A 14,006-nucleotide genomic window follows, 5' to 3' on the forward strand; every position below is an offset into this window, starting at 1 on the left:
GTGGAGTTGAGGTTAATTCTAGGCAGTAACCGTGTTTGATAATATCTTTGACCCACCTGTCCGTGGTGATGGAGTTCCACGTGGACAGGAACCTTTGTAGCCTTCCCCCGACAGGTGTTATGTGGTCGGGAGGAAGGGAGAGGGTGTCACTGTTTGTTCTTGGGGGAGGACCTGGTGTTGCCGTATCCGCGTCCTCTGCCCTTTGTGCTTGAGCCACGATATCAACCCCGGGTGTTTTTATCGTAGGAACTTTGTGTGTTTCCCTTGTTGTAGGTTTGCTGTGACCCCTGTCCTCTACCTGCTCCTCTATTTCCGGGGCGACGAAAGGAGCCGCTCCGAAAGGTCTGCTTTGGAGAGCCCCCATGGACTTGGCAGTGTCTGTGTCCTTTTTTATTTTTTCTAGGGTGGTGTCAACCTCTGGCCCGAATAAGTAGTCGGGGTGGACCGGCTGGTTGAGGATGTTATTTTGTACCTCAGGTTTGAATCCGGAGATTCATAACCAGGCGTGTCGTCGTAACATGACGCTAGTGTTTATGGCTCTGGCAGCTGTATCTGCGGCATCCAGTGCACACTTAATGGATGCGTTCGTGAGGAGTTGTCCCTCCCTGATGAGGATCTCTGCTCCCTCTTTGTATTGGTCAGGGAGATGTTGGAGTAATGTTTCTAATGTGTCATAATGTGCGCGATCGTAGCGAGCTAGGAGCGCCTGAGTATTGGCAATACGCCATATGTTAGCTGCTTGGGCTGCAACCCGTTTGCCAGAGGTCTCTAGCACCTTGGACTCTTTGTCCGGGGGAGGAGCATCCCCTGTCGTCTGCGAGTGCGCCCGTTTGCGAGCATTCGCGACTACTATGGAATCCAGAGGCAACTGGCCTCTAATGTAGGTAGGGTCCCCAGGCGCCGACCTATATTTCTTGTCGATCCTGGGGTTTATTACTCTTGCCCTGGTGGGTTCTTTGAAAATGTCCTTTGCTGGTTTGAGGACACCTTTCAACATGGGTAGAGTTTTGATATTCCTTTCTGAGGATGCGAAAGTATCCATGAGAAAATCGTCCTCGATGGTGTCAGAGTGGAGTTGCACACCATGATTGGCCTCAGCACGGTCAATGAGGGCGTTGAATGCGGCAGTGTCCTCTGTGGGAGACGTTTTTGCGCCATATAGCTGCGTGTCCTGTGTATCCATAGGTGCACCCGGGTCTACAGGGTCATCCCAAGCCTGGTCAGGGTCCTGTTGGCCTTCAGGGTCCATCTCTCCGGGGTAGGGGACGTGGTCACCCATGTAGTCCTCCAAAATGTCGGTTTCGGAGTGTGTCGGAGAGAAGGACTGTGGATCTTGGTAAGAGGTATGGAGAGGTTCGTAAAGAACTGGTTCGGAATCCACTGGCAGCTTTTTCTTTAGCGGGATCCGGTAGGAGTCCAAAGCTGGCTCGGAAGTTATTCTCCTCTTGTGGAGCATCATTCTGCCGGTGTCGGCATCGATGATGTGTGATGGTGACGTCTCCGCAGGAGAGCGTTCGGCAGGTGTGATCCTGGTGTGGGTGACACGTGTTCTGATTTTGAAAAGTTTTGGGGCCGTGGATGGTGGCAGGCCAAAAGTGATGTTGGCCAGTGCCGGAGAAACTTTTTGAGCTTTTTTCGGCTCGGAGCCTGACGTGACCTGGAGGGCTGCCTTGTCTTTGATGCGTTGCAAGGACGCTGCAACTTGCCGCACCTGGAGCGCCGACGGTTCTTTGGCGCCGACCTCTGTAGAGGCGGGCGTGGACTTCTTCGGCGCCACTGGGTCATCGAGTCGAGGAGAGGTAGTAGCTGTCGACGGCGTCGATGATTGTGCCTTTGGTGCTGCTTTCGAAGCGGTGGGAGACGCAGCAGCCATTTTGACCTTTGTGGCCGGAGCCGATTGTTTCGGTGCCGGGAGCCGAGGCGGTTTGGCGGTACCGATGGTCTTTTTGCGTGTGTCGGCGCCGATGTCGGCTGCTGCAAGCTCGGCACCGAAGTCCCGTTCGGTGCGGTCGGTGCCGACGGGTTGGCTGGCGTCGAAGGTGTGGTGGGCTTCGATTCGACCAGTGTCACTTTCAGTTTCGGTTTCTGATGAACCAATACGGCTTTCGGTTTCGGTTTCGATGAAGGGAAACCAGTCGTTTTGGGTAGTAATGGCTGCCGCTGAATGTCCGAGGCCGGGCCAGAGGGCGGGGCCGAAGAACTGCGGGATAGGTCTTGGGTAAGGCCCGAAGGCGATCCCTCGACCGGAGCCATAGCCTGACGCACTGGGATATCCTCAGTCTGTACGGGTAGGCCTTGCTCGTCACCGGAGCTACTCTCTTCGGCCCCTAAGGCCTCATCGTAGTCTCCTACCTCGGTGTCGGCTTCGTCTCTGTGAAAGAGTCGTTCTTCGATGTCTTCCGATCCGGAGTCGTGTTCGGAAGCGGGGCTGGAGGGTAGGTTCTCCACGTCTTCGGCATCTTCGTCCTCGGCGCTGAAGATGTTGGTCGGGGCCGGTGCCGCTTGCTGCGCTTCAAGTCTCGCTGCTCGTCGATTCCGGAGAGTCTTCTTGGATCGGAACCGGGCACAGGCCATACATGTGGACTCGTCGTGATCCGGTGAAAGGCATTTGTTGCACACCGGGTGGACGTCGACATGTGGATATTTCGCATTGCATACAGGACACCGCTTGAATGGTGTCCTCGATTCCATCGTCGATGTCGGGTCGATGGTCGGGTATGATGCGAAAAAATTGTTCTTGAAGTTAGTAAACTAACAAATAACTATCGAAACCGATCGGGAACAGTACCGACGCGAACTAAAGGCCTTTTGGCCTGTAAAGAGTTTTTCCTAACTTGAGTCAAGATAAGCACATCCGAACCCAATGGCGGAAAAAAACAATCTGAGGATGGAGAGGATGCCCATGCGCTCTGTAGTCCAGGGGAGGAGTCACCTATCCCAGGATACTTCGAAGACTCTTCCAGGACAACAACGTGCAAACATCCGGACCCAACACTAGGCGGCAATCTATGCACAGATATGAATTCAGCAGCCCACATGCCTCGAACATATAATTTCTTTATTATTTTCTAAATTATAAATATTTAATTTACAAATTTCATTACAATTTACTATTCATAATTATTTATTATTTAATATTTTTAAATAATTATCTGATTTTACACTAATAATTTTAAAACACTCCCCACCCTTATCCCCTAATAACCCAACATCCCGCTCCTAAAACATATCATACAATAAATTATTTAACACTATTAATTATATTTTAAAAATTAATAAAGTATTTATACATATAATTAAACAATTTACTCATTCAATATACACTAAATAGACATTTTAAACAATATATATATTATATTTCGATATTTCTAACAAAACTAATCAATCGATATTATCTACAAACGATATTACTACATCGATATTTCATACTTCGATATTTTACTAAACACAAAAAAAACAATATTACTTACCTCGATATTCTACACTTCGATATTAATGTTATCTCGATATTTTAACTTCGATATTCTTGTTGTTCGATATTATTTTTTCGATATTATGTCTATTTACCTTATCCACATCTCCCCATTTCCTTAACAAAATGGTTATATCTTTAATCTGAGTTGTTCTTCTTGCGGGGTTTAAATTTTCAATGTCCTTTTCAGAAAAATCTACTCTGTAGGTTTTTGTAAAGCTTTTACTCTTTCAAAGTCTATGCCCATTTTATTTGCTACTTCTTCTAGTCTTTCATGTAGGTTCCTTGCTCTCCAGGTTATACTTTTACATAAAAATAGTAATTATTCGTCCTGATAGGCTTTTAACTTCTCCATGTGGATAGTCCCTACTATTAATTCCTCCAAAACAATCTTTAACTTGGCCACAACTATAGATTGGGATTCTTTACCTTTCTGCTGTAAACTCCTTAGCCATTCACTTAATTCTTCTGAAGTAGGCCCTACACTATCTTTCTCAGTATTTTTTTGTGCTAATCTCTCTGGTGTTCCTGGAACTGATTCTATCGTCATTATTATCCTATCCACTAAACTTTGATTTACTGTCAAATTTTTAGGTGTACTTTGTTCTGAAATACTTGTTGTTTGTCTCCATGGGTTCTTGTCTTCTGGCCTCTCTGTTTGTTTATTGCTGTTATAAGGAATCGTCAGACAATGCTCATTATCCTTCTGTTTATCAAAAATAGGCATTACCGGTCCTATGGTTACAGGAACAGTTACGGCTTCTAAATTTTTAGTCAATTCCCTAAGTTTTACAGTTAATTCTAAAGTGGTTTTCGCTAGTTCAGCTGAATTTTCATTACCCGTTTTACCATGTTGTGTTTGCTCTATTTCTTTAAAAGGATTGTTTCTTCCTATCTCTTGTGATACTGATTCGAATTTTATATTCCGTGGAGTCTCTCTCATTGGGGCGCTTGGTGTCAATAATGTGGAATCTGACTGATAAGGGGGTGGATTTTATAAAACATGTCGTCAAGAACATCATGCTCCGATTCATGCACACCATACCCTTTTAAATCGATATTTCTTTTTTCCATACTTTTTCTATTGCTAATTTCTTCAGCATTTCTCATGGGAAACAAACTCTCAGTCATATTTGTGCTTCGCCATCTCCTCATTCTATCATCATGATTCTCCTGTCCATATGATCTACCAAACATATATGTGTACCTTCCGCCACGCCTCTGCTGTTCCCTGTCATGCATTTCACCTTCCCATTCTGTCAATGCTTCAAACTGCGTTGGTCTAGGCCTCGGTTCTAAATTCATCATTCTCTCTCTCAAATTTCTCAAAACCGCTAAATTAAATGAACCATGTTCCGGAAATGCTAACACTCCATCATCTTTTGTATACTTTGTCCAATTGTCCAACCAAATACATGTATGATATCCGTATTTCACAACCATGAAGGATGCGGGTGATTTTGGTGGGGGAAGCAACTGTCCCTCTCTAGTCACAATCGGTTTGTCCTTTTTTAGACCGTTGATTTTTCCAAACCAAGACTTTTTCTCTTTTTCTGGTGGATCGTAATGCATCATTTTGTCTTCCGTTTATCGCTAGTTTTCCCTACAACTATTCTGTTGTTTTAACCAATCGTAGCGCGACTCACACTAACGCACCAATCCGGAGCGTCTAATTCACTTCTGTAATTCTCCAATCCCAGCGCGACTCACACTAACGCACCAATCCGGAAAGTTTACGTCACTCTGTAATTCTCCACTCCTAGCGCGGCGTACACTAACGCACCAATGAGGAGCGTCTACGTTTCTTACTGACTAGCCAATCCCAGCGCGGTCTTTCTGACGTCAACTTTTCTCGCTACTCCTGCTTCTGCTGACCCCTCCCTTACAAAATTTATCGGCAAACTTTCTTACGTTCTTTCTGACTCACAAATCTGTTAGTAACGACATAAAAACGCCACCATTATCTGTTTCGCTAACCAAAGTATAGTTAATTACCTTTTTCACAAGAATTCTGCCTTTCCCGAGAGCAGCGCTTACCTCTGCCCTACTGCGGAATCGTTACTTCCGTTGATAAAGTAGCACATCCCTCTACCTTGCCCTTCTAACAAGCATCAGCTAACTTTCTCCAGAATAAAGACACCTAGTTGGAGACGCTCTGCTCCTGAGAAATAAAACCAGAGTTTCACAATTAACTTGAATGCTATTTCATTCACAGACTTTCATACGCAAAATGTAGTTCATTCACACAGAATTCTGTCTTCCCCAGCGAACAGTCTGCCCTACTACAGAATTATTACACTTGTTAATAAAGTAGCACTTCCCTCTACTGTATCCTTCTAGCAAGCTTAGGGAACACCTATTACCTTTCCAGTGATAAGCGTAATCAGAGTGCCTTTTGGACTCCTGGTACCTAAGACCAAAATTTCACAGGTGACCTTTGCTACCATACATTTCTCTCATACAGAAAATGTCCTAATGGCAACACACGACGATGTTACCGAATCGAACCCAGACAATGCGTCGTGCAACTTCAATCTCGTCACACGTTTTCCCCGTGTACCTACAGGGCAACAACAACAATTCTGTCTTTCCCGAGAGCAGCGCTTACCTCTGCTCTACTATGGAACCGTCACAAACTTCCGACTTCCTACATTCCAGAAGCCGTCAAACAACATGGAACTTGACGCAACTCAACAAAGAGTGTTAATACATAAACCAATACTTATCCACAATCAATAATCAATTAGCAATTTACAAGCAATAATCACCAAACCAAAAAAATAAAAACCATAACTCTACTACCAGAAAAACTGATCCAGCGCGAGACAGGGAAGAATGAGGAATAACATTTACCGATACCGTCCCTGCGTCGTAGACCCGACGTCACACTAGCTCATTTACACACGCAGTCATTGGTGGGGCCCATAACACCAACATTCAACGAGTCTGCACACACAGGAGGGATGAGTAATTCAAGTGCTGGACATGTGGGGGGAACACCTTATAACCTATAGGGAGAGAAAAGTTATCTTACAAAATATACATTAACATCCTTCGCCTATAGATCCTTAATCCTAAACATCAAGGCATTCCACCCATTTGGTCAATGGACCAATTTAGTTGGATTGGTTGATGGTGATTTAGAACCAGCTAAAACACATTTTAAGACTCAGAATCCTAATCTCTCTTAATAAACCACAAACTCGTATTTCTTGCTAATCAATATTTGTTTATCTAAATTTTCATAATGACTTATATTTGCATTTATTTCGTCAAAGTTTAGAATTTCTAGATTAATTCAAGTAAACGCGAAACATCATATTTACCTAATCTGCCTATTTGAAGTCCTCTAATTCATTGGCTCTGCATAACCAAATTTTGTCGTAAATTGTCCGAAAAGCAGGCCAAAGCTCAAAGTTATTTGCCCAGCACGTTACAGTCCCAATTTCTCAAAGGACCAGAAGTCGTGCAAGCATCTATCATAGCCCGTGGATTTAGAAAAAGTTTGCAGTCATCAAGCGGTCAAGCAGCATCTGGATCTTCAAGAAAGGCGTCCCAACGAACGAAGAAAAATGATGGATGGAAAGAAGAGATCTGCGATAACCCTTCCCTATTCTACTACCCCTTTTATAATACAATGAAGTAAAAGAAGATACATTTGTAAGTTTTAGAACAGTCGTGATTGGCTGGTTGAGATCGTCCGACTTATATTTCCAGATTTTCAGTACTGTTCGAGGGGTGAGGTCATTGGTCAGCGAAGAGTCGGCTTGTTCCGGTTTACTGTAAGGTTGATTGTTCTCCTGTCTTGGCGGCTGCCCCGTTTCTTAGCCTTGTCCGGGTACATGGTGAACAAAGGTCGCTACGAGGTTTAGGAGATTTCGCGCACATGTGCAACTCACTCCGTACCTCATGAGACAGTGGCCACTTCGGCGTGTGGTGACAGCGGCCATTTTTGATTTAGGCCCAAATGCCAACTTAAGCAAAACAAACACAAAAGAGTAATTAATACATAGAAATATTGAATCTAATGTTAACCCCTTACTAATCCCTCTATGTGCTTGTATTTATCTAGCGTATAGTAACATTTAGAGCAATTATATTCACCTTTTCGATCCAATCAGGAACGCAAACATCACAAAGCAACATATATCATGCTATTACCACATATACTATTGTTAATATGCGTACAGATTTTAGTTATAAAGGTTATATAGCCATGCAAATAGCAAACCCCATGTGTAGTTTTTACTAATAATGTTGATTTAGTATACATGCAATACTCGTTTAATAATATTATAATTAATAGATTAATTAATTAGTATTTTCATGCAGGAATAGAGGAGGTATACAAAATTTTGCACTACCTGCTCCATCAAAAGTCAGACCAAAAAAACTAGAATTTACTGATGGAATTGGGTCCGGGTATTACTGATTCCCCGGTAACTCCTCATTTCATAGTTGGACACCAGGTTACTACTTGTAATGGGCTGGGTTTTCCCAACCTCAGAGTATAGGGCCTCTCATAATGAGGGCCTCAATGGGGAAGTGCTGCCAGGGGTAATGGAAAATGGTCACAATAGTTGTGGTTTGATAAATAGGGTGGGAATTGACTGAAGAAGTGTTGCCATGGCATTACTGAATAAACAAGTGCAGCTATCACCATCCTATAGGTGCTGATCCGTTTTACTTTCTATTTGCAGCTAGAAAGAACAGGAAAACAAAAACGTGACAGGTGAGGCATTTTGAGCTGAATAACTGAGTTCTTAGTCAGGAACATTCATGTCAACCAATCCATAAAATACCAAGGTCCCACCATGAATATTTTGTAATCAAAGAGAAACTCTCCAAATTCTTCCACAAAATAATGTCTCGGAACAAAACAAGAATATCACTCAACCAATCAACAATTGATTGGTTATTTGATAGGAGCAAAGCAAGACATTTCATCAGAATGATAATCATGTGCATCCAAAAAAGAGCCAGACTTTCATATAACACGCTTAAGAAAGCTGAGCAGATGTTCTTACACAGAAAACATTACATATGGATGAATGAGAGCGACTTGCTGTATATAACTCTATGTTGAAGACGCAAATACCCCATGTTCCAATTCCTAGCTTCAGATTTGCCAATCACCCCGGATGACCAAATAGCTGTGCATATAACAGCTGCCCACACGTGTAAATCCCATGACATTTGGTAAACAATTGTAAATGTACTTGACACAAGTTGAGTCAAACAAGAGAACATTCACCTTTGTTCTTTCCCGCCAACTTATTCATCAGGTAGGACTTTCCAGTACGGTAGAGCCCCACGATGGCCACCACTACCACGGGCTGAGTGATCTTTTTTAAAATCTCTATGGCTTCTTGTTTCACTACAAGTTCTCCTTCTGCTGTGTTTTCGATGAGGCACACAGGAGCTGGCATACTGACCTGGGCAGCCATTATGTCTTACAGAGAAGGTAACAAATGGACCAGGTAAATGATGATGATGATGCAGGACACTGTTTTGGGATCTGTCAAGAAAAGGAAGGGTTATTATAATCAGCAATACTGTGATTGAACAAACGACAGTGTGTATACAGTGAGTTAAGACTTTGAAACTATATAAACAAGCATTGGCATAGCCAGTTGGTCTCGCCTTTGGGAGGTGTAAGTATTTTTCCTGTATATGAAGAGTCCATAAGTTATAATTTGCAAAGTGTTCTGTAAATGAAATACAAGTACCCACCTGTAGCAGTTTACTGTTTTACTGTTGTGTAGTTGAAGGCCTATTAAAGGGAGTTTGTTTCGGCTGCTACTATTACGCAATAATAACAATAACAAAATGGACTGAGTTATTTTTTTTGTATTCAAAAAGCAAATATACCTTTATTATACACACACTATTAAATACTATGGTGTAATTTCTAAATGTTTGCAATACGCAGATGGAATCACGTTTGGTGACAATCTGAAATTATATTTTATTATGACAAATTGTTATCATAACGTCACGCAAGGCAAGGGTATTGGTTTTATGAAGGGGTTACCATATTAGAATATAACATAAGACAATTGTTTTTGTAAAGGGGTCACCGCATTTAATAACTGTAAGGGCAGAGAAAGGGGACCATTACGTAGAGGGGAGAGAAGAAGCAGACTGCTAAAAAAAAAACGGACAGGCTGAAAGGAAATAGGAACAGAGGGTGTCTCACAGCGTGGAGACATGGGGTGCATGCAAAGGAAGGAAGAGGGCAGAGAATGGGGCCCACTACATAGAGGGGAGAGAAGAAGCCGACTGTTTTTTTTCTTTTAAATGGACAGGCTGAAAGGAAATAGGAAGAGCGGGTGTCTCACGGCGTGGAGACAGGGGGTGCATGCCAAGGAAAGAAGAGGGCAGAGAAAGGGGCCCATTATGCAGAGGGGAAAGAAGAAGTGGATTGTTTAAAAAAAAACACACAAATAACGGACAGGCTGAAAGGAAATAGGAAGGGATGGTGTCTCACGGCATGGAGACGGGGTGCATGCGAAAGAAAGAAGAGGGCAGAGAAAGGGGCCCATTACGTAGAGGGGAGAGAAGAAGCGGACTGTTTAAAAAAAAAAAACAGACAGGCTGAAAGGAAATAGGAAGAGAGGGTGTCTCACGCCGTGGAGACAGGGGGTGCATGCGAAGGAAAGAAGAGGGCAGAGAAAGGGGCCCATTACGTAGAGGGGAGAGAAGAAGCAGACTGTTTTTTAAAAAAACAGACAGGCTGAAAGGAAATAGGACGAGGGGGTGTTTCACGGCATGGAGACAGGTGGTGCACGCGAAGGAAAGAAGAGGGCAGAGAAAGGGGCCCATTACGTAGAGGGGAGAAAAGAAGCGGACTGTTTAAAAACAAGAAAACGGACAGGCTGAAAGGAAATAGGAACAGAGGGTGTCTCACGGCGTGGAGACAGGGGGTGCAAGCGAAGGAAAGCAGAGGGCAGAGAAAGGGGCCTATTACGTAGAGGGGAGAGAAGAAACGGAGGTCACAAGTTTGTAAGATAAGGGAAAGCTGAGAAAAAAGAAAGCCTGGGTCAATTAGTAACATGATCCAAGAATGCAAAGAATTCAGCTGGCACCCTGCGGTCATTCCTGAGACCCAAAGGCCATGGAAGTGAACTTTTACAGTAAAGGCGGGACATGCACCTGTCTTTGGCCATTTGTGTGCTTCTATTATTGAAAGCCACAGCAAAGGCCAATAAAGTAACAACCACACACACAAGCTTTAAGAAAGTGTGGAGTGTTTCCAAGAGGCCCTCTCCAAGGGTAGTGCATGCGCGCTGTGCTAGGCTCGACCTAAAAATGGAGCTAAAGAATTTTCCAGTAATTAACCCACAGACTGCACTGCATGTATCCTAATACTGAAACCTACCAAACTACGCTGTCATGGTTACTGTTTCCCTTGAGAATAAGGGGTTCAATGCACGTCTCTTTTGGATCAGAGGTGTGGCTTTGTGTCATAATTTTCCTTTTTCAGGCCAATGGTGGGGCCCTCTTTTTTTGCTCGCCAAAGGAGACCATGTTTCTCAATTCGTCTGGACGAGTCTCTGTCTTTACAGTTTCCACTGATCACAGCTGTTTGCAGTAAGGCACCATGACACTGATTTTGAGTGGGCGGAGTTCATTGACCTTCTGAGCCAATACCCAGTTTTGCATAGTTTTACCGCACCCTGTAATTATCGGGTGCAAAAAATAGACTACAACCTTCCTTCAATGTTGGCAGGTCAAACCTGCCAGAACTTAAGACGGGAAAAGAGTATGGTGTATATCGTGATATGTGGACTTTGGCACCAGAATCCAAGTGTTAATCCCCAAAAACACAGAATAGGTGCAGTTTATCACACAGATAAAGTTTTACCCAGGGCGTCAAATTTTATCAAGAGTGCTAAACAACATCAACCATTCTGTGGCACTCTTAATCGGGGTCTATCTCTCCCTCTGACTGCAAGAGGGGTTGGGCACCAAAGTTTTTCTGGGCTTGTGCTTGCTCGTTGAACCTGGTGGCGACCTAGCTGAATTTGGGGGGAGGCCAGGCGCGGTCGGTACAGGTCAGAGCGGCTGGGCGGTGGGGTGGTGCGGGAGGGGGTGAAGTCGACAGATGACGGTATAGGGAAAATAACAAATACATAAAACCACTTACCTTGCACTCGTCTTGGTGTTGTGGTGAGCACAATGTAAGTGGTTTCATTTATTTATTTATTTTCCTATCCGGTCGTCTGTCGACTCCCTCCCCCTGCCCCGCCCACCACTCTTACCTGTACCAGCCGCACCTGGAGGGAGCGGATCTATACTTTGCAGTATTTAGTTACAATTGCTTTGCTATCGATCCTTTGATACCCAGGGTCTACGTTCATTCCCAGCAGGGTGGACCACGATCCCATCGCCACACATACCCCAGCCAAGTTACCTGGTTCATGTGTAACTAACTGCACCAGTAAAGGTTCTTTCTTTGCATTTTGGTGCTTGGAGTCATGTTTATACCATTATAAAACCACTTCTGCAAGTACCAAAATGAAAAGAAAATCCTTTCCTTAGATTAACTAGCTTCCAAGACCTAAAACGCAAAGAAAAATCCTTGACTGCAGAAGGTAGCCTCATGTGGAGCTTTGAAACTGGATTTACACGAAATACATTTTGAGAACTTCACCACTTTACTGATATCAGCAGGCTGCCAAGTGGTAAAATATGTTAAACTTTACACAATCTCAGAAATTCCTCCAGTATTAAAAATAAAACGACATGTTTTTCCATTGGTGTAGAAATAAGCCCCAAACGTAGCCCTGCGTAATCGGAAAGGAACTGTCCAAAGTTAGTAGAATTATTTCCTAGTTTCCTGTATGAGCAGCTAATCAAAGCAAGCGTTTTAGGTCTTTGGCGACTACCTCTTGCTTCTAAAAAAAAAAAAACTCAAAGGGGCTTTTAGTCTGCCCATTAATAACCATTTATTGCTGAGATTGTCACTCTCATTTTCTTGCTTGTTATTGATGACCAGGAGTCCGCTTCGGCATTGCTTCAGTATTTTTCCGTCTAATTGTTTCTTCTTTGGAACATGAGCCAACTACTTAGTGCTTCCTTGATTAGTGTTCTTCTGTGTTGCTTGCACTTGGCGCTTGTATTTATGTTCACTTCAACACCATTACAGTTGAATGTAAACAATTTGCAATCATAATTTAAACATAACGTGTCAAATACTGAAACCTACATATTGCCCATCTGTTGCTTTAAATATACTTCTGTTGTTTACCAGTGTTGCAAGACAATATTTTCAAAATTAACGTTTACCACTCCATAACTTTTTTTAAATTTCCTATAATATCACGGCTATCTCCCTCTGCAGGAAGAAGAGGTACTCCTGCTTTAAATACGAGATTCCTAACCTCTCAACTGCTGCCCCTCATCTAGTGCTGAGCCCTTTGTAGTTCAAGCATTTGTTACCTCTTGTACATACTTTAGTACCCTTTTTATTCCTTGTGTATATTAATGGTCTTGAACGTCACCTTCTGCGCGAGTGCGGGGACATGCTTAGGGTTGGGGGGAGGCCTGTCCCCGCGCTCTTGTATGAGGATGACGCAGTTTTAATGGCCCGCACTCCCGTGGCACTACAAAACTTGAAACAATCATTTGAGTCTTTCATGTCTAGCTTAGATTTAAAAGTTAATTGTAGCAAAACCTTTTCAATGAATTGTGGTAAAAAACCTGGTAAGCACACAAAAAGAATGTTTTTGAATAATGTTCCCCTGGAATTTACTTCTACCTTCCCTTATCTCGGTGTTCTGTTCCACGAAACTGGGGCGTGGTCCCACGCGGTAAAGGCTAGAACTCTTTTGTTCCAAAAAACCATTACGGCCTTAAAGAATTTTATTAAAAAACTGGGAAAGAAACCAATTAAAGAAATTTTAACTATTTATAATGCTACATGTACATCGGTTGCTATGTATGGCTCGGGTCTCTGGGGCTACACCAATATTGATTTAATTCAGAAGGCTGAGAATAGGTTCTTGAGGTACGTCCTGACAGTCCCCCAAAGTGTCGCGACCTATATCTGCCACATTGAACTTGGCTTAACCCATATATCTGATTTAATCAGAATTCAACCTATTCTTTTGTGGCATAGGATCTGGACAACTAACGAATGCAATATGAATCGGGCCATCCTTCAGGATGTTTTAAAATTGGAATATGTGGGTCGTTTAGATTGGTTAAATTACGTCAAAACATTTCTTGGCAAAATTGGTTGTCAACAATATTTTGTAGACCCACTTTCAATGGATGGTGTATCCAGGAACTTTTTGTCTAGGCTATCCCTGGAATATCTCATGGAAAATAGAAGGCAAGAGGAAATGAAGAAAAAGTCTGTATCTTTGCATTCTCCTCTGCTATCTAGTAACAATGTGCAGCCATACTTGACTTTGTCGATGTCGAACCATGATCGTTTTATTCTGACCCGTTTTAGATTGTCTATTGTTTTTAGACTCTTGTCTTTCCCAGTAATGAACTCTTGGTTGCCGAAATTTTCTTTATGTCC

At 43.1% G+C, this 14,006-nt stretch overlaps 1 protein-coding gene across 4 annotated transcripts in view; it reads right to left on the reverse strand.

The window, feature by feature from the left end:
* LOC146784474 (guanylate-binding protein 7-like) overlaps positions 1 to 14,006 on the reverse strand; it is a 622,481-nt gene that overhangs the window by 459,658 nt on the left and 148,817 nt on the right. For all 4 annotated transcript variants that reach the window (XM_085633263.1, XM_085633261.1, XM_085633262.1 and 1 more), the window contains one exon: positions 8,727 to 8,990. In XM_085633263.1, the coding sequence (XP_085489389.1) occupies positions 8,727 to 8,919 (193 nt within the window). In that variant the 5' untranslated portion in view covers positions 8,920 to 8,990. The remainder of the gene's footprint in view (positions 1 to 8,726; positions 8,991 to 14,006) is intronic.

Source organism: Triturus cristatus, chromosome 11, assembly GCF_964204655.1.
Source record: "Triturus cristatus chromosome 11, aTriCri1.1, whole genome shotgun sequence".
In the NCBI taxonomy this organism is placed as follows: Eukaryota; Metazoa; Chordata; class Amphibia; order Caudata; family Salamandridae; genus Triturus; species Triturus cristatus.